General features: G+C 43.2%; 1 protein-coding gene across 2 annotated transcripts in view; it reads right to left on the bottom strand.

Moving 5' to 3' along the window:
• SRCAP (Snf2 related CREBBP activator protein) overlaps window positions 1-25,746 on the bottom strand; it is an 891,636-nt gene that overhangs the window by 451,249 nt on the left and 414,641 nt on the right. For both annotated transcript variants that reach the window (XM_033945009.1, XM_033945008.1), the window contains exon 11: window positions 2,836-2,985. In XM_033945009.1, the coding sequence (XP_033800900.1) occupies window positions 2,836-2,985 (150 nt within the window). The remainder of the gene's footprint in view (window positions 1-2,835; window positions 2,986-25,746) is intronic.

Genomic DNA, 25,746 nt, shown 5'->3' with positions numbered 1-25,746 from the left:
CGCTGCCGTTGGGGGTGGGGGGTGCAACCCCCCACATTATAGAGAAAATGTAACTTCTCCCCCCCAAAATCTCTATAATGGAGGGTTCCAATCCCTCAAACCCCCCCAACAGCAGCGCAAACACTATGCAGTAAAGTGGGGTTCCCCCTAAACACCCCCCGTCGGAGCTCTTTAAAAATAAGTTTTCCCGTAGCACGCTTCTTTCTTGCGCCGAATTGTCAGCGCATTGGTGTCTCGCACGCCACTTACTATGAACCGCAAACTTCACATGAAATCATGAAACTGAAGCCTGAAGATTCCAACCCTGGTGGACAGAATCACAAACGAGGCTTTTTAAGGAAATTTGAGAACTTAATTCAAATTGGGGAAAATCCAAGATGGCCACCGCTAAGATTTCAACAGTATGTCATGACTAAAGTAGGAGAACAAACTATACAGAAATGATTACTAGCTATGAAAAAAAAGAATGACTTAACCTCTTGTATCCTTCCCCTACACTACAAGAAAACAAACACTGCCAATCTTTCTATCAGATAACTTACAACAGGCACTGTCATCTTGATACAGGGACACTGGATCATCTGCTGTTCTATAGTCCTTTGATACTCAATTTTTGGAAGTCGATATGGGGATAGATTAATGCTATACTTGAGTCATCAATTCCATTGACATATGAGGTAATCATATGTGGGATGATATTACATCTGAAGCTCTCATTGCACAGATATAAAGGTTGACTTTTTCTTATTATGACCGGGATAGCCATGCAAATGGTTACTCGCAATTGGAAGAACTGGGATCGCCTTAACTTTACTTTTTGGTGGGCAAATTTATGTTTAAGTTATAGGTATGAAAAGATGAATGCAGATATGCTGGGGCATACTAAGAGATTTAAGTTAATTTGGGGCCCACTGACGTCTTTTATGGATTCATTATAGTTGTCTTTTCCTTTATTTCTGTTGGTATAATACACACAAACCCAGGGGGAGGGAAGGCGGGTATTCATTTTTTTGTATGGCTCTATTCCCTTATGAAAATGTTGGTTGGGTGGGGATTTTTTAATACTGTATGGATTCTGATTGATTATAAGTGCATATATGATTACTATTATTTGTATAGATATTGTATTGCATTTTTGTTAGCTTTAGAAACTCAAAGATTTTAAAAAAAAAAAAAATTCAATTTTGAGTTTTCACAGTTGCAACTAAAATTTGGTATTTCTAAATTTCAATTTTATAATTGGATGCAGCTGAAGCAGGCCATTCAGAAAGGGTTCCCTGATTGGTGTAACTTGGAAAAATATTATAGTTTGCAGTTTCTCTCCTTCCAGACAAATATGCTAGGACATCAGGCCGCCAGGTGGTATAAATTAATTTCTGAATTGGTAAATAAGAAACCCAAAAATGCGCTTAGAGACATTTGGAGCATCGAGATTAAGCAGTATATTTCTGCATCTCGATGGCCACGTATTTGGTCTTGGAGAATAAAATGTACAGCGTCAGCATCTATGAAGCAAACTTGTTTTTTTCAGTTACATCGTTCTTTTTGGACCTCAGTTAAATTGAATAAGTTAGATAGTTCTAAGTCTAATAGATGCTGGCACTGTCATTTAGACGTCGGTACTTTGGATCATTCACTGTTTTATTGTCCTAGGATTCTCAGTTTTTGGAAGTCGATTTGGGGACATAATAATATCTTAGAAGTTGAGATTCCTTTATCTTATGAAGTTGTGATTTGTGGAACAATATTGTATGTTAAAGATTCCCTAGATAAATATAGAAAGAGATTGTTTTTAATTATGACAGGAACAGCTATACAATTAATTATGAGAAACTGGAAAAATTGGGACCATTTAAATTTCACATTCTGGTGGGCAAATTTATGTCTTATTTATAAATATGAGAAAGTGAATGCTGATTTGTTGGGAAACATAAAAATTTTAAAATTAATATGGGGCCCATTGATATCATTTGTAGATCTATTATAGTTTTGAATATGTTGTTATATCAATTGCACATCCAGAGGGGATGGGTTGGGTGGGTGGGAAGGATTGGGTTGGGGTTTGCACAATTAAATATTTGCATATTTGGAAGCGTATGAATTTACTTTATCAATAACTTTATATATAATAATTTTTACGGGGGAAATATGTTGATCTCACTATATATTGTAAAGACTTTAGGTGATGTATAATGTGTAAAATGTATTCTTTTCCTTGTATTCACTTAATGAAAATATTAAAAATGAATAAAGATTAAAAAAAAAAAGATAACTTACAACAGATTCTCATCAATTGTGCAATTACAACAATTCTCCCTCGGTATTTGCGGGGGATAGAGGCGAACTGAGAAAAACCGTCAATATCTTCTTGTCCGGCTATGACCTCCGCCTCCCTCCCGCCTTCCCCCCGGCAACCTGGCTTTACCTGGTGGCCTAGTAGGCTTTCGAGGCAGGAGCGATCTTCCTACCCTCCTGCCCCATGCAGATCGCCAATAGGAAATGACTGCCATGAGTTCCCGTAGTCTCTCGAGACTACGACGGGAGCTTACGGCAGCCATTTCCTATTGGCGATCTACACGGGGCAGGAGCGTAAGAAGATCGCTCCTGCCCTGAAAGCTTGCTAGACCACCAGGTAAGGCAGGGATGCCGGGAGAAAGGTTGGAGAGAGGCAGGAATGTGGTAAAATATGGGGTTCCCCCCCCCACAAAAAAAATTGCAAATATGTGAAACCGCGAGTGTGGAAACCGCGAATGGGGAGGGGGAAGAGTACATAGGAGTGGAATCAGCCTTGCTATTAATTATCTCCATGCATACAACCCCTACATCGTACTGTACCCGTCTGAATGCTGCTCTCCTCTTCCTCTTCATCAGACTGCTCCGATTCGGAGAATATGCTACACGAGGAACTTTCTGATGCATTTTTTTTAAGGTCAGCAGAGTACACCGTTGAATATTTCTGTAGGAGCTCAGAAAGTGACATCTCTCCTGCCAGAGAAAAGCAAACATACATTGTTAGCTCAAACCCCCTGTTAGTAACTACTCATTTTCCCTTCAATAAAACAGTAAGGCACCAACTCTCCTTCTTTGGCTCCCTCAGAAATGCAAGCTTAGAATCTAAAACATTCATAAAATCTTCATCTTCACAACACAGAAGGGTACCCTCCTGCTCCCACCCCAAACAGGGCTTCTAAACTAGAAAAGTACGCCCCTTTATCCTTTATAAAACAGCCTACCCAAAAAACTCTACAAAGTTGCACCTGTTCCAAAGTAGGAATAGCTCAGTGTATTTATGTGCTGGTTGAAATTGACACGAGTGTGTCCATTTTATAAAATATAAACTTAAGTGTCGATCCTGTTCCTATGCTGTCCATGGATACTATGATTTTGTGAGCCTGTATAACCCTGGACAATTCTGTAGGCACCTATCTTGAACATCTAAAATTTTGCACACATTGACGTTGCTTATAAAATTGACCTCCATAACCCACAAAGATTGTCTCCTTCCAAATTTGCATTATAAACGTTCACATTTTCTTCAAGTGGCAGGATATAACCTACACATGTAATACAACTGGTACAGGCACAATCGGTTAGAATTTAACAGTTCAATATATGAATTCTGCATTGGTTGCAGTATTTAAATTATTCATTAACACCACTGTCCAGACACAATATTCAAACTTGAAAGAAAATGGTGAAAACCTCACCTAGATGTAGACAAGCTGAACTAAACAAAACACATGGCAATGTACCATCAAGCCTCAACAACAGTCAAAAAACATTCTCTCTCTCAACACATTGAACAAGCTGCAAATTCTTTTATTTCAACTATTTTATACACATAAGTATGCTAAAAAGAAAAAAAAACAAAAAAAACAACTGCAAATATCATTCCAAAAATGTAAACATTTTTCAAATGTCCACTTCAAGGAAAGATTACAAGACTACAGTATATATCTAAGAAATTATATATCTTAACTGAAATCTAGTTAGTAACCTAAGCAACAATAGTTAGATCCTGTTATCTTATATCCTATGTTTTTATTTAAAATAAATCTAAGAAACTTGCTCCAATTGCCAAAACTCTGGATTTTAAAGCCAGGAACTGTTTCCTACATTCCTAAGTGGCTCTTGTCACATCTGGTGGGGGGGGGGGACCCTTAATTGGCTGCCCACAAAAAAACTTATTTTTTATGTTTAAAGTAATTCCTTAATACCAGCAATTTATCTTTCTCTGATGAGGTACCAACAAAGTTGAATGAGAAGAAATATGTCTTGTGCATCTTCTAGTAAAACAGTAAGCTCCCCAACTGTTAAAGCAGGGCCAGCATCATCCACATCTCCCAAAGATAAAGCTTGTGATACAGGAAGGTACAAAATTTTCTGAATCACAATTAAATCAGAAGTTTCCAAATTCAAAATTTCTTTGAAATACTATCTAAGCAAAATTTCTACTGAAAATGAAGGAGATATAGGGAAATTTAGGAAACCTAAATTATTCACACACAAATGATTTTCTAATTGCTCTAATTTATGATGCATAAATAAGCTATCCTTCATAGCCAAGGTGTAATAGCCCAGAAGGTTTTCACTTTACTCTGCTTTTCTTCACTAGCAATTCTTAATTTTGTAACATCTTCTTGAACTACAGAGACAGCACAGTTACTTACCTGCAACAGGTGTTATCAAGTGAACAGCAGGCAGATATTCTCACATGTGGGTGATGTCATCCACAGAGCCCAGTACGGACAGTCCTAAAGTATATAATCACTAACGCTTGAGAATTCTCGAGATGGCGCAAGTGTCTTCCTGTCTCATGAGACCATCAGTCCAGTAAAAAAGCTAAGAAACCAACTAGGCAAGGTGGGAGGGGTGCGAGAATATCTGCCTTTTGTCCCTGGATAACACATGTTACAGGTAAGTAACTGTGTTTTTTCCCAGAACAATCAGGAAGCATATTCTCACATATGGGACTCCCTAGCTGATAAGTAAAGGATAGAGGGAAGGTGGCATTTAAATGGAGAATAAATTTTGTATTACTGCTTGGCTGAACAGACTATCTCGTGTGGAGTGAGATTACAGACAGTAACGGGATGTGAAAGCATGAACCGAGGACCAAGTGGCAGCTTTGCAGATTTCCTCAATAGGAATAGATCTAAGAAAAGCTACTGATACCGCCATGGCTCTGACTTTATGGGCTGTGACTCGACTCTTTAGATGCAGTCCAGCCTGAGCATAGCAGAAAGAGATGCAAGCAGCCATCCAGTTGGAGATGGTGCGCTTGGAAACTGGATGTCCCAACTTGTTTGGATCGAAGGAGACAAAAAGTTGATGAGCAGATCTATGTGGTTGAGTGCGTTGCAAGTAGAAAGCCAAAGCACGCTTACAATCCGGAGTATGCAGAGCTATTTCTTCAGGATGAGAATGAGGCTTTGGTAAAACAATGGAAGTACAATCGATTGGTTGAGATGAAATTCTGAAACCACTTTAGGTAAGAATTTAGGATGTGTACGAAGGACCACCTTGTCTTGATGGAATACTATGAAAGGTGGGTCCGCTACTAAAGCTTGGAGCTTGCTGACCCTGCGAGCAGATATAAGAACAATGAGAAAAACCACTCTCCAAGTGAGATATTTAAAATGAGCTGTATCCATTGGTTCAAAAGGAAGCTTCAAAAATGGAGCAAGAACAACATTAAGATCCCAAACCACTGGAGGAGGTTTGAGAGGTGGTTTGACATTGAAAAGTCCTTTCATAAATCTGGAAAGCACAGGGTGAGCAGAAAGGAGTTTCCCTTTGATAGGCTGATGAAAAGCAGCAATTGCACTGAGGTGGACTCGAATGGATGTGGATTTGAGGCTTGATTGTGATAAGTGGAACAGGTAATCCAAAACTGAAGATAAGGAGATAGATTGGGGCTCCTTGTGATGTATGGTGCACCAAGCAGAAAATCTAGTCCATTTCTGATCGTAGCATTGTCTAGTGGTAGGCTTCCTGGAAGCCTCTAAAATGTCCTGTACAGATTGAGAAAACTGTAGAGTTGCAGTTAGGTTGAGAGGTACCAAGCTGTCAGGTGCAGAGACTGCAGGTTGGGATGAAGTAGAGACCCTTGACTCTGTGTAAGCAGAGAGGGAAAAACTGGTACAAGAAGTGGCTCCCTGCTGCTGAGTTGAAGTAGAAGGGAGAACCAAGGTTGCCTGGGCACCGAGGAGCTATCAGAATTATGGTGGCATGCTCCTGTTTGAATTTGACAAGCGTCTTAAGAATCAGAGGAAATGGAGGGAATGCATAGAGAAACTGATTCATCTATTCCAGAAAGAAAGCATCTACCTCGAGGCGATGAGGAAAGTATATCCTGGAGCAGAACTGAGGCAGTTTGTGGTTGTGGGGAGACACAAAAAGATCTATCTGAGGAGTCCCCACCTGAGAAAAAATGTGATGGAAAGGCGAGGAATTTAGTGTCCATCAGTGAGGTTGCAAAAGATGACTCAATTTGTTCGCCAGACAGTTTTCTCTCCTTGAATATAAACTGCTTTCAGGAAGATGTTGTGATGGATTTGCCCAGCGTTACACCTGTTGAGCTTCCTGGCAAATAGGGAGAGATCCTGTTCCTCCCTGCTTGTTGACGTAGTACATGGCTACTTGGTTGTCTGTCCGAATGAGGACTACCTGGTCGTGGAGAAGATGCTGAAAAGTTTGAGAGCATTGAAGATTACTCTGAGTTCCAACAGATTGATATAACACTGACGATCCATGCTGGACCAATGGCCTTGAGTACAGAGACCATCGAGATGATCCCCCCCCAAGGTCGAGGAATCTGTCGTGAGGACCTTCTGATGAGGGGGGTGTTTGAAACAGTAAACCTCTGGAGAGACTGGAAGAGAGCATCCACCAGTGGAGAGACTGTTTCAACGAAGGAGTTAGGATATTGCCTAACTGACGATCCAAAATGGTCTGGATGAGAGCCTCCAAACGTGACTCAGAGACACTTTTGGGACACGCACAGCCTCCTTGGAAGAAGAACAACAACTCTTCTACTTGGAGACATGCTTCTTAGGCAGCTTGAGGACCACTGATGGCACCTGACCTGAGGGAGGCAGCGAGGCAAGCATCTCGTCAGGTGAAGACTTAGCAAATTTGCTCGAGGACGAGGTCCTGTTGAACGAGGCAGGCTTGATCTAGGAGGAGACTGAGGTCAAGGCAGAACCCCGGTAAGCTTGACCGGATGCAAAGTCGAGGTCGAGACGGGGCAATGGGATCCATACCACCAAAAAGCTTTTCCACCTGAACTCGACGACGCTTGCTGGCTCGAGGTTGAAGGATAGCACAGCGAGTGCATGACTTCGGACAATAGTCAGGTCCCAAACACTGAATACACCACCTATGTGGGTCAGTGAGGGAGATCGCGCGCTGGCAACGGCTATACTTTTTGAAGCATGTAACCAGCTTGGACACAGGTGGGAAGATAGCTTCAGCAAAATCGAAACCCAGCAGCGGTGGCCGCAAAGCAGGCCCCGCCGTGACAAATAAAATTAAAGTTGCGGTGAGAGAAGGCACGAAGTTTAGAACTGAGTCTAGCGCAGAGCGTCGAAAACACAACTTCTCAGCTCCATGGAAAACAGAGAACTTAGGAGACACGCGCCTTTGCATAGGCAGGAAGGCACTCTAGCATGCGCGGTGGGGCAGTCTCAAACTTTCTAAGTTCTGCAAGCAAATCAGCTTGCGAAGCTGTCCGCATCAGGGCTCCGTGGATGACGTCACCCACAGGTTGAGAATAGCTGCCTGCTTGTACTGGGATAATAAGGGATTTGAACCAAAAGAAGTATGAGAAGAGACTGGAAGACCTGAATATGTATTCTCTACAGGGGAAGAGGGACAAGGGAGATATGATACACACATTTAAATACTTGAAAGGAATTAATATAGAACCAAATCTTTTCCAGAGAAGGGAAAATGGTAAAACTAGAGGGCATAACTTGAGGTTGCATGGAAGAAGACTTAGGAGTAATGTTAGGAAATTCTTTTTCACGGAGAAGGTCATAGATGCCTGGAATGCCCTCCAGAGGGAGGTGGTGGAGACGAAAACGGTGATGGAATTCAAAAAAAGCATGGGATAAACACAGAAGATCTCTAATTAGAAAACAAAAGGTATAACCTAAAGAACTAAGGCCGGTAATGGACAAACCTGTACGGTTTGTGTCCCATATGTGGTGATTCAGTGTAGGATGGGTTGGGGAGAGCATCAATGGGAACTCAACTAACTAGGAACACGAGAATAATTAATGAGCAGAATGGATGGACTGTTCAGGTCTTTATCTGCCGTCATTTACTATGGTTACTATATGTGGGCAGGACACGACACAGGAAAGATGGAGGACCTTCGGCAGCTCTTTTAATCACTGCAGTGTCTCTGCCAGTAGTGACTGAGTAACAGTAGCATCATTGAACCACAAGGAAAAGGGAGAGTGAGAGAGAGGAAAAGCTGCCGGAAGCTTAGTACAGCAGGTGAGTAAAAGGCGGGGAGATTATGGAATGCGGCAGAGAGATTTGAACAGCTGGCTTGCAGTGGGTGCCTAAATGACCGAAGAGCACTTCTGATGTTGTGCCTTCCTCTCTGCTGGTCTCGTCTAATTTCTGTTTCTGCGAAGGCAGGACCCAAGAGAGGAAGGCAGGACCCAAGAGAGAAAGGCCTGATGATGGGTGATGGCTGCTGCTGCTGCTGTCAAAAAGGGAAGAAGTTTGAATGCAGATGCCAACCTCGGGAGCACCCCCTTATGCTCTGCAACCCTTTATGCTCAATTCAAATTGATTCAGCCAAACTGAATCAGTAAATCGATTCAAATTATGAATCAGACAGCATTAGTTCTGGTCAACAACAGTACATTACCTTAGGCACCAAGTTGTGGAGTGCCACCAGGACCTATACTGTCTCCTATTTTATTTATTGTAATAACTTCCTCAAGCCTTGAAACAAAATTCTAATCTGAGCTGATGATGTGCAACTACTCATACCCACTGAACCAGATCTACACACAGTCTTAAGTAAGCTGCTTGTCTAATTGCAGCTCAGGAATGGGCACAAACTGATTGAACTCAAGCAAAACAGATTCTTTGGGTGTCTAACACAATTGAACCAATAGCTGATTTCAAAATACCTTTTGAGAAGTATGAATGCCCCTAAAACCACAGGTCAGGAATCCTCACTCATTCAGATTCTTCAAACAACATTTAAAACCTGTTTATCACCTATGGCAGCTACAAAATATTTCTCTATACATTGAAAAGATGAGCCTGACCACTGTGGTCCATTCCATGACAATATCACAACTAAGCGGCTAAGCTTATTTTCGCAAAAGGCAAGTTCAACCATGTCTCTCCACTCCTGTCCAAGCTTCACTGGCTTCCAGTACACTCCAGAGTCCTCTTTAAATGTGCCTGCTTAGCCTTCAAGATCCTGCATGGCATCCTTCCTCCCGTTATTCCACTCTAAGTTTATTTTCACAAAAGGCAAGTTCGACCATGTCTCTCCACTCCTGTCCAAGCTTCACTGGCTTCCAGTACACTCCAGAGTCCTCTTTAAATGTGCCTGCTTAGCCTTCAAGATCCTGCACAGCATCCTTCCTCCCGTTATTCCACTCTTTTGGAACTCCTCAAACCCTAACTCCACCAGATCCTCCCAAAAATTGAAACTATCATTCCCTTCTACAAAAGGTATATCCCGCGCAGGAAAACTAGGAACATCCCTCCCCTTTAGAACCACAGAACTCTGGAACAACCCTCACATCCCTGCTCAGAAATTCAAACTCCCTCCAATTCTTCCGCAAACACCTGAAAACTTGGCTCTTTTCAAAAATCTAACACCTCCCGCTCTCTGGTACCTTGGCCCCTCTCTATCCTCTCAGTTCCTTTCCTATAACCCTTCATTGGATTTCCTTTTTATCCTAACCCTGTAAACCGTGCCGAGCTCTACGCTTGCGGAGATGGCGCGGTATACAAACCTAAGGTTTAGTTTAGTTTAGACTACTGTAAAGCTCTGTACAATGCTCAAACCAAAATAAGTTTGAATCAGCTCCAACTAATTCAAAATACTGCAGCAGAACTGAAAGAAGACTGCAAGTGGCATGACTACATCACATACCTTCTGTAAAATCCCCGTGAAGGCCTGCTCCCTGTCGCGAAGGCCTGCCCCCCGCCCCCCCACAAAGGCACTCTTCCTCCTCCTTCCCCGCCGTGATGGCCTGCCCCCCCCACAAAGGCACTCTTCTCCTCTTCCTCCTTGCCGTGAAGGCCTGCTACCCCCGCAAACCTGCATGTTCCCCCAGCTTGCCCGCTCTTACTTTAAGCAGCTAATACAGCAGCTTGCAGGATCGCTGGTGCTAAAGCGATCCCTGCAGCTGACCATCGTCCTCAGCCGCGATCCTGCCCCTGACGTCAGAGCAGGGGCAGGACCATAGCAGAGAGAACGTGCCGCAGAGAACAACGGGCAGCTGCAGGGATCACTATAGCACCAGTGATCCTGCAGGCTGCTGTATTAGCTGCTTAAGGTAAGAGCGGGGAAGCTGGGGGAACATGCAGGCCTTTCTAAACTAAACTAAACTAAACCTTGGGTTTATATACCGCACCATCTCCACGAATGCGGAGCTCGGCACGGTTTACAGGAAGAAAGATGAGAGAGGAACTACAGTGGAGAGATTAAAGAGTTAGGTGTAAAGGGGGAAGGTGAGAGGCCTAAGAGGGGGGAAGTGTTACAGTTTTGAGAATAGCCAGGTTTTTAGGTGTTTGCAGAAGAGTTGGAGGGAGCTTGAGGTTCGGAGAGGGGAGGTGAGGTTATTCCAGATCTCAGTGATTCTAAAGGGGAGGGATGACCCAAGTTTGCCTACATGGGAAATACCTTTTATGGAAGGGAAGGATAGTTTAAAAATTTGGGAGGATCTGGAGGAAGTAGGGGTTGGGGAGTTCCAGGATAGAGGGATAACGGCAGGAAGGATGCCATGTAGGATCTTGTAGGCCAGACACGCACATTTGAAGTGGATCCTGGGGATTACTGGGAGCCAATGGAGCTTAGACAGGAGTGGTGAGACGTGATCAAATTTGCTTTTTGCGAAAACAAGCTTAGCTGCGGCGTTCTGAATCCGCTGAAGTCTGTGGAGGCTTTTCTTGGTTAGGCTGAGGTAGATAGAATTGCAATAATCCAATCTGGAGAGGATGATGGATTGTACTAGGACTGCGAAGTGTTTTTGGTGAAAATAGGGTCTGACTTTCCTTAGCATGTGAAGGCTGAAGAAGCATTTCTTCACCAGGGATTGGAGATGTTCGTTGAAGGATAGAGAAGAGTCTAAGGTGACACCCAGAACTTTGCTTGAGAACAAAACTTTCTGACTGACCCTCCCCCTTCAAGTAGGAGCAGCAGCAAGCAGACAGCCAGCAAGAAGCAGCGTTGCCGCTCCTGCTTTAGGAAGGCACGGGGGAAGGGTTGGTCATCGAATCAGGAGGCCAATTTTTTTTTTAATTGAACCTATTCGAATCGATTCACCCGATTCAAATCGTGAATCAGGCAGCATTAGTAGACGAAGAATACAGGGAAATCTGCAAACAGGAGAAAATCTGACTAGAACTGATGTTATAGAGGACTTTACTCAACAGAAGTCATGAATATTATGGCACGCTTTACTCAGCGGCCAGGGGAACCACTAATACAATGGGTAATTTGAGTGCAGAAGCTGGGCACAGCAGGGATTATGTTGGATACCACAGACGCTCCCAAATTTGTTCGAAATAGTCAAGAAGCAGCAGTACAAAATACATTACGGGAGGATCCCGATCCTGCAAATTACACCCAATGGTCTTTATTAGAGGTAATTGGTAGGGGTGTCACGAGGTGGCCCTCAAATGATAAAATTTCTTATACATTAAAAGATGCTCAAATAAGAATTAAGGAGGAGGTTATGAAGGTAGCCTTAGTAATAGGTCATGCTGACACATATGTACCTTTTACAGTGTCTATGAGAAATAACATTATCAGGGATGCTGCACCGGCACACAAATAGGTAATTATGACTTTGTTGATCAATCAAACAGACAGGACTATTTTGGAAGTCTTGGAATCGGTCCGACAGTTAGGAGATCTGGGGGACTGGGGACTTCAAAATACTTTTGATAAAAAGTGTGAAGGACAATCCATATCAAAGAGGGCTAATCGGGTGTCTCGGAGAGATATGTTTTTGGCATTAATAAAAGATGGGGTAAAAAGGGAAGCAATAGATGGGAAAGTGCAGGGACCAGTGCAAACAGTGGTATTTTTAGGAATTAAATGGGCAAAAGAATGCCGAGAGGTGATAGAGAAATTAAACAGAAGATTGTAAACTTCCCTTCTACCCAAAGTAAAAGACAAACTCGGGCCTTTATTGGCCTTTTTGGATTCTGGAGGCAACATATTCCATATCTGGGGCGACATATAGTGTAGACTGGATAATAAAAGAATAGAAATATTGCTAAGTGACCTATATAATGTATAAAGTTTTGTTAGATAGTACTCCAAGTGATCTTGAAAATGTTTTTTACCTCAAAAGCTAACATTGTGAACCACTGTACCTTCACTTAAACCTCTCTTGTATTTTTTATAGATTGAAGCGTCCCTGCTTGCATTCTTTTATAACTGTGTGACAGAGCACAGAAATGGATAGAAAGGAGACTGGAAACACTATAGAGCAATTAACTTAAGTTTCTCTCTTTCTCTCTCTCTCTCTCTTTTAGAAGCTTAGCATCCAGACATGGCCATTCGAAACCAATTTCACGGTGCCATTTCTAATTATCGATAAAGTTAATTTGTTCATGTGTACGCACAAAGAAATATTTCCAGTGTTGTGACCTTATATTGGGAATCCAATGGATACCAAATATGATTATATGACTCTTATGATTAATAATGTGTTTATTTACAGATTAAATTCAACCCTGAATCCTTGCCGGTGGAAGAATGCATGCTGGAGCTCTGTGTTTGTCTATTTCTGTTATGTGGTACCTGTGCTGTGCTGTCTGTTTTAGCTTATGGGGGGTACCCCAGAAAACATTACACACTGGCCATTTCCAGAGTTTTGCCACCCCTTCTACTAGTCCAAATGGGAACATGTCCCTTTCCAAAAAGATTCTCCCACATATAAGAAAGCTTCTTATGAAAACCATGCTCACAATAATTTTATGCTATGGCTCACACAGTCCAATTATAATTTAGTTAGGAGTTATAAGCAACAAAGTTCATGATCTGCAAGCCCTGATATTAGAGGCAGATCTAGATATTGTTGCTATCACAGAGACATGGTTCAGCGAATCACATGGATGGGATGCAAACATACCGGGATATAATCTTTTTAGGAAGGACAGAGATGGTCATAAAGGTGGAGGAGTAGCTCTCTATGTAAAGATCAATATCCAAGCGACCGAAATGCAAGGGACCTGGGGAGAGGAAGAAGCGATATGGATTGCTCTGAAAAGAGAAGATGGAACTTCTATCTAAGTGGGTGTAGTCTACAGATCTCCGACTCAATCGCAGCAAATTGATAAGGATCTGATTGTGGATATCCAAAAGTTTGGAAGGAAAGAGGAGGTTCTGCTGTTGGGAGATTTCAACCTGCCGGATGCGGACTGGAATGTTCCGTCTGCGGAATCGAAAAGAAGTAGGGAGATTGTGGATGCCTTTCAAGAGGCTCTGCTCAGACAAATGGTGACGGAACCCACAAGGGAAAAAGCGATATTGGATCTGGTCCTCACAAATGGAGAGAGTATCTCTAATGTTCGAGTGGGTGCTCACCTGGGTAGTAGCGATCATCAAACGGTTTGGTTTGATATAACGGCTAAAGTGGAGAGCGGCCGCACGATACTTAAAGTCCTAGATTTCAAACGTACGGACTTTAATGCAATGGGAAAGTACCTGAAGAAAGAGCTGTTAGGATGGGAGGACATAAGAGAAGTGGAAAGACAGTGGTCTAAGCTGAAAGGAGCGATAAAAATGGCTACGGACCTTTATGTGAAGAAAATCAATAAAAACAAGAGAAAAAGGAAGCCGATATGGTTCTCCAACCTAGTGGCTGAGAAAATAAAGGCGAAAGAGTTGGCGTTCATGAAATATAAAAAAACCCAAGAAGAGGAGAGCAGAAAGGACTACAGGGTGAAACTGAAAGAAGCCAAGAGAGAGATACGTTTGGCGAAGGCACAGGCGGAAGAACAAATGGCTAAAAATGTAAAAAAGGGAGATAAAAATTTTTTCTGATATATTAGTGAAAGGAGGAAGATAAAAAATGGAATTGCTAGGCTAAAAGATGCTGGGAACAAATATGTGGAGAGTGATGAGGAGAAAGCAAATGTGCTAAACAAATACTTCTGTTCTGTGTTCACAGAAGAAAATCCTGGAGAAGGACCGAGATTGTCTGGCAAAGTTACACGAGAAAATGGAGTAGATTCTGCGCCGTTCACGGAGGAGGGTGTTTATGAGCAACTTGAAAAACTGAAGATGGACAAAGCGATGGGACCAGATGGGATCCATTCCAGGATACTAAGGGAGCTCAGAGAGGTTCTGGCGAGTCCTATTAAAGACTTGTTCAACAAATCTCTGGAGACGGGAGTGATTCCTGGGGATTGGAGGAGAGCGGATGTGGTCCCTATTCATAAAAGTGGTCACAGGGATGAAGCAGGAAACTACAGGCCGGTGAGCCTCACTTCAGTTGTTGGAAAAATAATGGAAGTGTTGCTGAAAGAAAGGATAGTATATTTCCTTGAATCTAATGGGTTACAGGATCCGAGGCAACATGGCTTTACAAAAGGTAAATCGTGCCAAACGAACCTGATTGAATTTTTTGATTGGGTGACCAGAGAGCTGAATCGAGGACATATGCTAGATGTAATTTACTTGGATTTCAGCAAAGACTTTGATACAGTTCCTCATAGGAGGTTGTTGAACAAACTTGAAGGGCTGAAGTTAGGACCCAAAGTGGTGAACTGGGTCAGAAACTGGATGTCGGACAGACGCCAGAGGGTGGTGGTTAATGGAAGTCGCTCGAAGGAAGGAAAGGTGACTAGTGGAGTCCCTCAGGGTTCGGTGCTGGGGCCAATCCTGTTCAATATGTATGTAAGTGACATTGCTGAAGGGTTAGAAGGAAAAGTGTGCCTTTTTGCAGATGATACCAAGATTTGTAACAGAGTAGACACCGAAGAGGGAATGGAAAATATGAAAAAGGATCTGCAAAAGTTAGAGGAATGGTCTAATGCCTGGCAACTAAAATTCAATGCAAAGAAATGCAGAGTAATGCATTTGGGGATTAATAATAGGAAGGAACCGTATATGCTGGGAGGAGAGAAGCTGATATGCACGGACGGGGAAAGGGACCTTGGGGTGATAGTGTCCGAAGATCTAAAGGCGAAAAAACAGTGTGACAAGGCAGTGGCTGCTGCCAGAAGGATTCTGGGCTGTATAAAGAGAGGCGTAGTCAGTAGAAGGAAGAAGGTGTTGATGCCCCTGTACAGGTCATTGGTGAGGCCCCACTTGGAGTATTGTGTTCAGTTTTGGAGACCGTATCTGGCGAAAGACGTAAGAAGACTTGAGGCGGTCCAGAGGAGGGCGACGAAAATGATAGGAGGCTTGCGCCAGAAGACGTATGAGGAGAGACTGGAAGCCCTGAATATGTATACCCTAGAGGAAAGGAGAGACAGGGGAGATATGATTCAGACGTTCAAATACTTAAAGGGTATTAACGTAGAACAAAATCTTTTCCAGAGAAAGGAAAATGGTAAAACCAGAGGACATAATTTGAGGTTGAGGGGTGGTAGATTCAGGGGCAATGTTAGGAAATTCTACTTTACGGAGAGGGTGGTGGATGCCTGGAATGCGCTCCCGAGAGAGGTGGTGGAGAGTAAAACTGTGACTGAGTTCAAAGAAGCGTGGGATGAACACAGAAGATTTAGAATCAGAAAATAATATTAAAGATTGAACTAGGCCAGTTACTGGGCAGACTTGTAAGGTCTGTGTCTGTGCATGGCCGTTTGGAGGAGGATGGGCAGGGGAGGGCTTCAATGGCTGGGAGGGTGTAGATGGGCTGGAGTAAGTCTTAACAGAGATTTCGGCAGTTGGAACCCAAGCACAGTACCGGGTAAAGCTTTGGATTCTCGCCCAGAAATAGCTAAGAAGAAAAAAAAAAAAAAAAAAAATTTAAATTGAATCAGGTTGGGCAGACTGGATGGACCATTCGGGTCGTTATCTGCCGTCATCTACTATGTTACTATGTTATATTATAAACAGTGCAGTGTACATTTCTGACATAAGTTATTTTGGTATTACCATCAGTACCTGTTTATGGTTTCTCCTCAGATAATTCAGAATACTGCCGTTAAACTCATCCATAATGGTAAAAAATATGATCATGTAACACCTTTTCTGAATAAATCTTACTGACTCCCAATTAACCATCATATTAGAGAGTTGCGCGGGGACAGAAATCCCACCCGTCCCCACCCGTCCCCGTGAGGACTCCCACCCGTCCCCACCCGTCCCCGCGAGGAATCCCCTCCGTCCCCACCCGTCCCCGTGAGGAATCCCCTACGTCCCCGCCTGTCCCTATAAACTACAGAAATAGTTATTTCATTTAATTATGCTACTGAATTAAAGGCTCTGGTAGAAACCCATTTAAAAATAAGCAAAAAGACTTTATTAATTTGGAAATATTAATTGGGAAGAATACATACTTTGTAAACGGGTTTCTACCAGAGCCTCTAATGTTTATAAATTTTTATCAACACAACTAATATACTACTTTATCCTTAAGCAAAAAAAAAAAATAATAATTTTTTTCCTACCTTTATTGCCTGGTTTCTGCTTTCTTCATGTTCTCATTCAATTCCTTCCATCCACTGCCTCTCTTCTCTCTGTGTCTTCCATTTGCTCTGTTACTGTGCCTCTCCCTTTCTCCCCCCTCCCAAATTGGTCTGGCACCCATCTTTTTCCCTCCGCTCCCCCCATAGTCTGGCACCTCTGTCTTCTTCCCTGCCAGCGTCTTCTTCCCATTCCCTCTTCCCCATTTCCTTTCAGTGTCCTTCTCCCCCACCATCTTTCCCATGTCCTGTCAGGCAGCATCCTTCTCCCCTCTCTGCCTTCCCCATGTCCTTTCAGTGGCATTCTCCACCCCTTTGTCTTCCCCAGTGCTTTCAGGGTCCTTCCCCCCCCCCCTTTCTCCCGTTTACCCCATGTCCTTTCAGCGTTCTTTTCCACCCCTTTGTCTTCCCCAGTACTTTCAGCGGCCTTCTCCCCCCCTTAAGCGTCTTTTCTTCTCCACTCCACCTTTCCTCCCTCCCTGCCTCCACCTTTGTGGCGCTTTTGCACCCGACCGACAACAGAACAGGCCCGGTCGGACAAATCTCCCTGTCCTGTAGCCGCGAATCTAAATTACCTTCTTACAGCAGCTGGAGTAGTGAAGCTGCTGTAAGAGGTAATTTAGATTCGCGGCTACAGGGCAGGGAGATTTGTCAGCCGGGCCTGTTGTCGGTCGATCGGGGGATCTGACCGGCTGTGCACATTCTCCGGGGCGGTCCGCCCCCTCCCCCCTCTTTCGTACGCCATTGCCTTCTTCCTACCTGCCCTGCCGCACACAGCCGACCGGAAGTCTTCCCGATGTCAGCGCTGACGTCGGAGGAAGGGAGGGCTTTGCTTAAGCCCTCCCTCCGACGTCAGCGCTGACATCGGGAAGATTTCCGTTCGGATGTGTGCTGCGACAGGGCAGGTAAGGAGAAGGAGACTACCCTCGCGGCTCGACCAACCCCGCTGCGATCCAACCCCGCAGGAACCCCGCGACCCTCGGAGGCGTCCCCACGGGATCCCCGCGACCCTAGGGGGCGTCCCCACGGGATCCCCGTGACCCAAAGGGGGAACCCGCGGGATCCCCGCGGGTCCCGCGGGATTCCCGTCATCCCCGTGCAGCTCTCTACATCATATTACTTTCAAAATTTTACTTTTAGTATTAAAAACTCTTACCACTAATGATAAATTACTTATCCCTTATAGCACTTCGTGTTCTCTCCGGTCTATTAATCAAAAGCTTATAATAGTCCCATCTTCCCATCTTTGAAAGTTATTGAAACTCGACAACATGATATGTTTTCAGTGATGGCTCCGCAGCTTTGGAATGCCATGCCTCAGCATTTAAGAGAGGAAAATGACTTGAGTCATTTTAAAAGTAACTTAAAGCGTTTTCTTTTTTAAAGATGCTTTTAATCTTTAAATTATGTTTAAACTTTATATTAGTTTTCTTCTTTGATTGCACTTTTCCCTCACTAGTGTTTTCTCCATACATGGTTCTCCTCTGTACTTTAAAACACTGAATTGCAGTTCTGTTCCCTCTTACCTTGTGTATTAGTTAGTCTATAAGTCTATTTGTCTAACCCATTATTTTAAATTTTAAACTGTATGTCTAAATATATTTTTATATGTTTATCAATTTTGTACCTCACTTAATAAAACTAAATAAGCGATTCATCAAACTAAAATAAAACTTGAAACTTAAGTTTTATAATAATAATTGTGCCCAGAACATAAAAGGGTGTATTTTCTGAATGTCCTACTGAATACCTTTAGGTGCATTAGTATTGTTTCTCTTTTCTCAAACTGAAAGGAGACAAGTTTAAAACAAATGCTAGGAAATTCTTTTTTACCCAGAGGGTGGTGGACACATGAAACGAGCTTCCGGAGGTTGTGATAGGCCAGAACACAGTACAGGGGATCAAGGAAGGTTTAGATAGGTTCCTAAAGGTTAAGGGGATTGAGGGGTACAGATAGGAGTAGAGGTAGGTTATAAAAATGGTCAGGAACTACTTCACAGGTCATAGACCTGTTGGGCCGCCGCGGGAGCAGACCGCTGGGCGCGATGGACCTCTGGTCTGACCCAGTGGAGGCAACTTCTTATGTTCTTATATTGTCACATGCTACCACATTAAAATAGAAACATAGAAGATGATGGCAGAAAAGGGCCATAGCCCATCAAGTCTGCCCACTCTAATGACCCACCCCACTTGATTTTACCCCCCTAGAGATCCCACATGTGTATCCCATTTCCTTTTAAAATCTGGCACGCTGCTGGCCTCAATCACCTGAAGTGGAAGTTCATTCCAATGATCAACCACCCTTTCGGTGAAGAAGAACTTACTGGTGTCGCCATGAAATTTCCCACTCCTGATTTTCAGCGGATGCCCTCTTGTGGCCGAGGGACCTTTAAGAAAGAAAATATCATCCTCCACTTCAATACGGCCCGTGATATATTTAAATGTCTCTATCATGTCTCCTCTCTCTCTACGTTCCTCGAGTGAGTATAGCTGCAATTTATTCAGCCTTTCCTCATACGGGAGATCTTTGAGTCCCGAGACCATCCTGGTGGCCATTCGTTGAACCGACTCAACTCTCAGCACACCTTTTTGGTAATGTGGCCTCCAGAATTGTACACAATATTCCAGATGAGGCCTCACCATGGATCTGTACAACAGCATTATAACTTCGGGCTTCCGGCTGTTAAAACCTTTATGAATACAACCCATCATTTGTCTTGCCTTTGATGAAGCCTTCTCCACTTGATTAGCAGTCTTCATGTCTTCGCTAATGATCACCCCCAAATCACGTTCCGCCTTGGTCCTAGCTAAGGTCTCACTATTTAGCGTGTAAGTTCTGCACGGATTCCTGCTGCCAAGGTGCATGACCTTACATTTTTTAGCATTTAAGCTTAGCTGCCAAGTCGAGGACCAATGTTCCAATAGAAGTAGGTCCTGCGTCATACTGTCTGGCAAAGTGCTCTTACTTACTATGTTGCATAGTTTGGCATCATCGGCGAATAATGTGATTTTACCCTGAAGCCCCTGAGTCAGATCTCCTACAAATATGTTGAAGAGGATCGGGCCCAAGACCGAGCCCTACGGCACTCCACTGATCACCTCTGACGTTTTTGAAGGGGCACCATTCACCACCACTCTCTGAAGTCTACCATTTAGCCAATCATTGACTCATGCAGTTAATGTTTCTTCCAGTCCCACTGATTTCATCTTGCTCAATAGTCTGCGGTGTGGGACACTATCAAAAGCTTTACTAAAGTCCAAGTACACAACGTCTAGGGACTCCCCCACATCCAGTTTCCTTGTTATCCAGTCAAAGAAACTAATTAGATTGGATTGGCAGGACCTGCCCTTGGTAAATCCATGTTGGCGGGGATCCCGTAGATTCTTCTCGTCCAGGATCGTATCTAATTTATGCTTAATTAGTGTTTCCATGAGTTTACTCACTATGGATGTGAGACTCACCGGTCTGTAATTCTCAGCCTCTGTCCTGCAGCCCTTTTTGTGGAGTGGGATTACATTGGCTGTTTTCCAGTCCAAGGGGACTCTTCCCGTATTCAAGGAAAGATTGAAGAGCATGGATAACGGCTCTGCCAGGACATCACACAGTTCTCCAAGCACCCTGTGGTGTAGATTGTCCGGTCCCATGGCTTTGTTCACTTTGAGTCTTGATAGTTCACAATAGACGCTGCTGGGAGTAAACTCGAAATTCCAGAACGGGTCTTCTGAGCTTTGCCTTACTTGCAACTGTGGACCTGACCCCGGCGCCTCGCAGGTAAAGACTGAACAGAAGTATTTGTTTAGTAGTTCGGCTTTATCGGAATCTGATTCTGCATAAGTCCTGTCTGCTTTCCTAAGGAGTACTATCCCATCTGTGTTTCTTTTCCTATCACTGATGTACCTGAAGAAGGATTTATCCCCTTTCTTATTGTCCTTTGCTAGATTCTCTTTTATTTGAAGCTTGACTTCTCTGACTACCGTTTTGACAGCTTTGGAACTGGCCAGATAGTCTTCTTTTGCCTCTCCTCTTCCTGATTGTTTGTAGAAAACAAATGCTTTTTTCTTTTTCTTAACGAGGTCCGAGATTTCTGTAGTGAACCATTGGGGTCTGTTATTTCTCCGTCGTTTGCTTACTGTTTTTATATAGCGATTTGTTGATTCATGTAGGGTAGATTTCAGGTTTGACCACATAACCTCTACATTATTGGTTTCAGCATGGTCTTGCAGCGCCTGATGGACGAAATCTCCCATGCGTTTGAAGTCAGTGCCCCGAAAGTTAAGGACCTTTGTTGTTGTGGTTGATCTGGTGAAACCTTTCCTAAGGTTGAACCAAACCATGTTACGGTCGCTGGAGGCCAGCGTATCACCTACCGAAACTTCCGATACGCTTTCTCCGTTGGTGAGTACCAGGTCTAGTATCGCCTGGTCCCTAGTGGGCTCCAATACTAATTGTTTGAGCCGTGCACCCTTTATGGAGGTTAACAACCTTTTGCTGCCGCTGGTTTTTGCGGAAAGTGCGTTCCAATCTGCATCGGACATACTGAAGTCCCCTAACAGTACTGTGTCCCCACGCAAAGTGATGTTTTCAATGTCTTTGATTAATTCCATATCCTTGTCTGCCTGTTGTCTTGGAGGTCTGTATATCATACCAAGATACAGGCATTTTTCGTTTCCTCTAGCCAGGTTCACCCAGTGGGATTCCCCGGTGTACATAAAGTGATTTTTCTCTTCTTTCTTTTTCCTATCTTCTCTTTTTCTCTCTCTTTCAAGTATATCTCCTGGTACCTTACTCGGCCAATTAGAGGTGTTTTTAGGATAAGTGTGTTGTGTCTAATAGTTTTTATAGTAATTGCAGTGTGCCTTTTTTTTATATTCCCAATTATTATTTCTATTATTATATATCCATTTATAATCACTAGTAGTGTTTGTAACTAAAGCATTGAAGCCAAACAGTCATGGTAAGATATTTTCCTTGGAAAATCACGTACTGGGAATTGGTATTCCATATAGACTTTCATACCTTTGCGATAGAATTGGTTAGCTCTGCTCTCTTATTCTTATGATTTGGCCAACATGCCGGGTTAAGAGAAAATTTCACCAGATCGAGAAGATGATGTCACGCAACCAGACATACAGTGCCATGCCATGACGCTATTATGTGGCACCAACTTGGGAATAGGAGTAAGCCTATATCCTGCTGCTTTACACTAGGGCTGGTCTCTGGGGGTGGTGCACTTGACTCTTACGTGAATGAAGGCATGTGAGTGGCATAGCAAGACTATTGAAACTGGAGCATAGCCAGACTCTAACCAAAGCTGCCAACGAAAACTGGATACAAGATGACTGCAATGATTGATGGTGAACATGGAGCTACCCTAAATGTAAGCAAGCCATGAGTAGGAGCACAAATGTAATATTAATAATGTCCATGATTCCTGATACGTGACATTTTCAAGTAAAATGTCTCTCAAAACCAGTTTTCCCAATGCCCCCTTTATGTAGGCATCAATATATTTATGTATCAAATTCCTGTTAAGGATTGTTACTTTTTCCACAATGCACTATTTTACCATCTGTGAAGGAAGCAATGCAAAATATAGCAATCCTAAATAAAGCAAATCAGAAACGTCTAAATACTAACTTGCATTCAGTGGCAGATCATATTGAAGCTACCACTGCACATCATTGGAGGGATGCTTTTACCGGATGGAGTACTACGGCACGAAAGGTGTTTCTTCATCCCTTACTCTATATTTGTTTAACTATTCTTATGTTTAACATTTCTTAATTGTCGGCTTACCTATTGTGTATACAAATGGACTCTCTCCTTCTATTCGGATGACTTCTTACTCGGAGGTGCAGACTTGATGATCCAGGAGTGGACTATTATGCCTATGGCCAGGGTGGAACTGAAACTTTGCATGCTACGTGACCGAATATAACCTGGGTGTTGCCGAAATCATGAACAGTCGTAGTTAGGGAAGCTGGTTACTGCAAAAATTCAGCTTGTGTAACCATGAACTGTCGTAGTTAGGGAAGCTGTGTACTGCAAAAATTCAGCTTGTGTAACCATGAACTGTCGTAGTTAGGGAAGCTGTGTACTGCAAAAATTCAGCTTGTGTAACCATGAACTGTCGTAGTTAGGGAAGCTGTGTACTGCAAAAATTCAGCTTGTGTAACCATGAACTGTCGTAGTTAGGGAAGCTGTGTACTGCAGAAATTCAGCTTGTGTGACCATGAACTGTCGTAGTTAGGGAAGCTGTGTACTGCAGAAATTCAGCTTGTGTAACCATGAACTGTCGTAGTTAGGGAAGCTGTGTACTGCAGAAATTCAGCTTGTGTAACCATGAACTGTCGTAGTTAGGGAAGCTGTGTACTGCAGAAATTCAGCTTGTGTAACCATGAACTGTCGTAGTTAGGGAAACTGTGTACTGCAGAAATTCAGCTTGTGTAACCATGAACTGTAGTAGTTAGGGAAGCTGTGTACTGCAGAAATTCAGCTTGTGTAACCATGAACTGTAGTAGTTAGGGAAGCTGTGTACTGCAGAAATTCAGCTTGTGTAACCATGAACTGTCGTAGTTAGGGAAGCTATGTACTGCAGAAATTCAGCTTGTGTAACCATGAACTGTCGTAGTTAGGGAAGCTGTGTACTGCAGAAATTCAGCTTGTGTAACCATGGACTCAGCAGTTCTCACCCTATATAAAAAAACGGGACTTTACAACAGAATCAGAATCCATCTTGTTGCAACTACGGGGAAGTCCTGTGATCTACCCATCCATCAATCGAAAGGGGTTCCCGATTGTGAGGAGTGGTGATGCCCGTGATCGCGGAGAAGTTATTCTATTTTTATATACATATATTTATATAGTATTATAAAGGGTTGTTGTCTATGCATTTATATTGTCTGTGTGCTTTTCTGAGTGTTACTGATCATCCCATTTGACAGAAATAAGTGGCGGAAAAATGAGTAATCCTATTATTATATTTCAATTTGCTGTTTTCAAGTTTAACCACAGGTAACAGTCTTTGGCAATATGCATACTCAAAGAAGAGCAAACTCCCCATAGGATCCGTCTACTAGCTGGAAGATACTCAAGCCTTTAAGGAGAATACCCAAGGCAGAAAACAGACAATTCAGAATAACTGAGCTTACACAGAGAGGGCAGAACATACTGAATCCTCCAGGGACTACCAGAAAGAAGATTATCAAAGGTGTAAACCTAATCTTCCATTCTGTTACAACTGAATTCAGTACACTAGGCAATGGCAGCATATAGGGAGGGAAAGAAGCGCTTGCCCGCGAACATAGGCAAATGAACCTCCTGGAAGACATGGAAGGCGGAAACCACCTTTGGTATAAAGGTACAGCACAGAGAACAATTCATGTGTCCGTGATTTGGTACAGTATGGAGAACAATTCCGTGATTCAGAGAAAGGGTACCTTGCAGTTTGAAGTTCCGAAATGCACTTTGCAGTCACAATGGTAACCAAAAGACAGTCCTGATCGTCAGATCCAAAAGAGTAGCATCCTTTAATGGCTTGAATGGGGCTTCCACAAGATCCTGTAGAACAATTTTAAGATTCCACAAAGGGAAAGGATGCAAGTGAGGCTGCAAATGAAGCGCCTCCCTCAAAAAACTGGGTAACATCTGGATGAGCAGTAAGCGAACAAGAACCCCTGCGGGCCCTGAAGCACAAAAAGCCAGTCACCTGATTAACTCTAGCCCCAAATAAGGAAGAATGCTGAAAGAGAGCTCCTTTATGAACCCTTGAAAAAGCCCTTTTGGGCGAAACGGGTCCTGACAGGGCATGCTAGAGACACTGCATTAAAAGGATAAGTATAAAGAAATGCTGTTTAGTTTTTATTTTTTTTAAAAGTAACAGAAAAAAACAGCAATAAGCAAATAAGCTATGTTTAAAAAGAGGCAATCAGATGAGCCAAAGCTGGACATTCAAACATATTTTTTATATAGATGTTAATGGCTTTGAAGGCTCTCTTGCCATCCTGTAATTGAACTCGAATAAGTGAGGTGTGCGGTTGCTGTGGCTCTCTCCCTGCTTCCCTGCCCCCACCGCAACTATAGGAAAGGAAGGTCCAGTTGCCGGCCTACAAGCCTTCTCCATGACATCAATTCTGATGTCGGAGAGGAAGTTCTGGGCCAGCCAATCACTGCCTGGCGCTAGGACGAAGGTTTGTGGGCCGGTGCCTGGACCTTCCTTTCCTGTAGTTGCGGTGGGGGAGTGTTGTGAGCTTCGGCGCTGGAAGGAGGGAGGCAGGCAGGCAGGCTGGCTTCAGAGGAGGGATGGGACAAAGGCTATAAGGTAGTGAGGGGGACATAGGAAGGAGGGAGGAAGGAAGAAAGAAGAGAGAGAGGCAGAGAAAAGGGGTGGGGGGGTTGTAAGCAGTAGAAAGACTAGAGAGAGAAAGGCCTGGACTACAGGGGAAAGACAGGAGGCAGATGCTGGACTATGTGAGGTGCAGACAGAATAGGAAGACCCTGAGGAAAAACAGAGAGATGGAAGATCATAACATAGAAGGGAGACCTGGAACAAAGGTGGTAGTAGGTACAAAGGAGAACCAACACTGGATCTGGGGAGGGTAACAGAGGGAAAAGAGAGAGAGTCCTGGATCCAAAGGGGATGGGGCTGGATTGTGAAAGAAATGTTGGATGCGAAAGTAAGAAAGAAAAATATTGGAGGCACAGTCAGAAGGAACCTGAACCAGAGTCTTATGAAATCACTAGACAACAAAGGTAGGAAAAATGATTTTATTTTCAATTTAGTGATCAAATGTGTCAGTTTTGAGAATTTATATCTGCTGTCTATATTTTGCACTATATTTGTCTATTTTTCTATAGTTACTGAGGTGACATTACATATTTTAAAGTCA

This window comes from Geotrypetes seraphini, chromosome 5 (assembly GCF_902459505.1).
Source record: "Geotrypetes seraphini chromosome 5, aGeoSer1.1, whole genome shotgun sequence".
NCBI lineage: Eukaryota > Metazoa > Chordata > Amphibia > Gymnophiona > Dermophiidae > Geotrypetes > Geotrypetes seraphini.
Note: the sequence above shows the minus strand (reverse complement) of the source record. Positions and strands in the feature narration are given on the sequence as shown.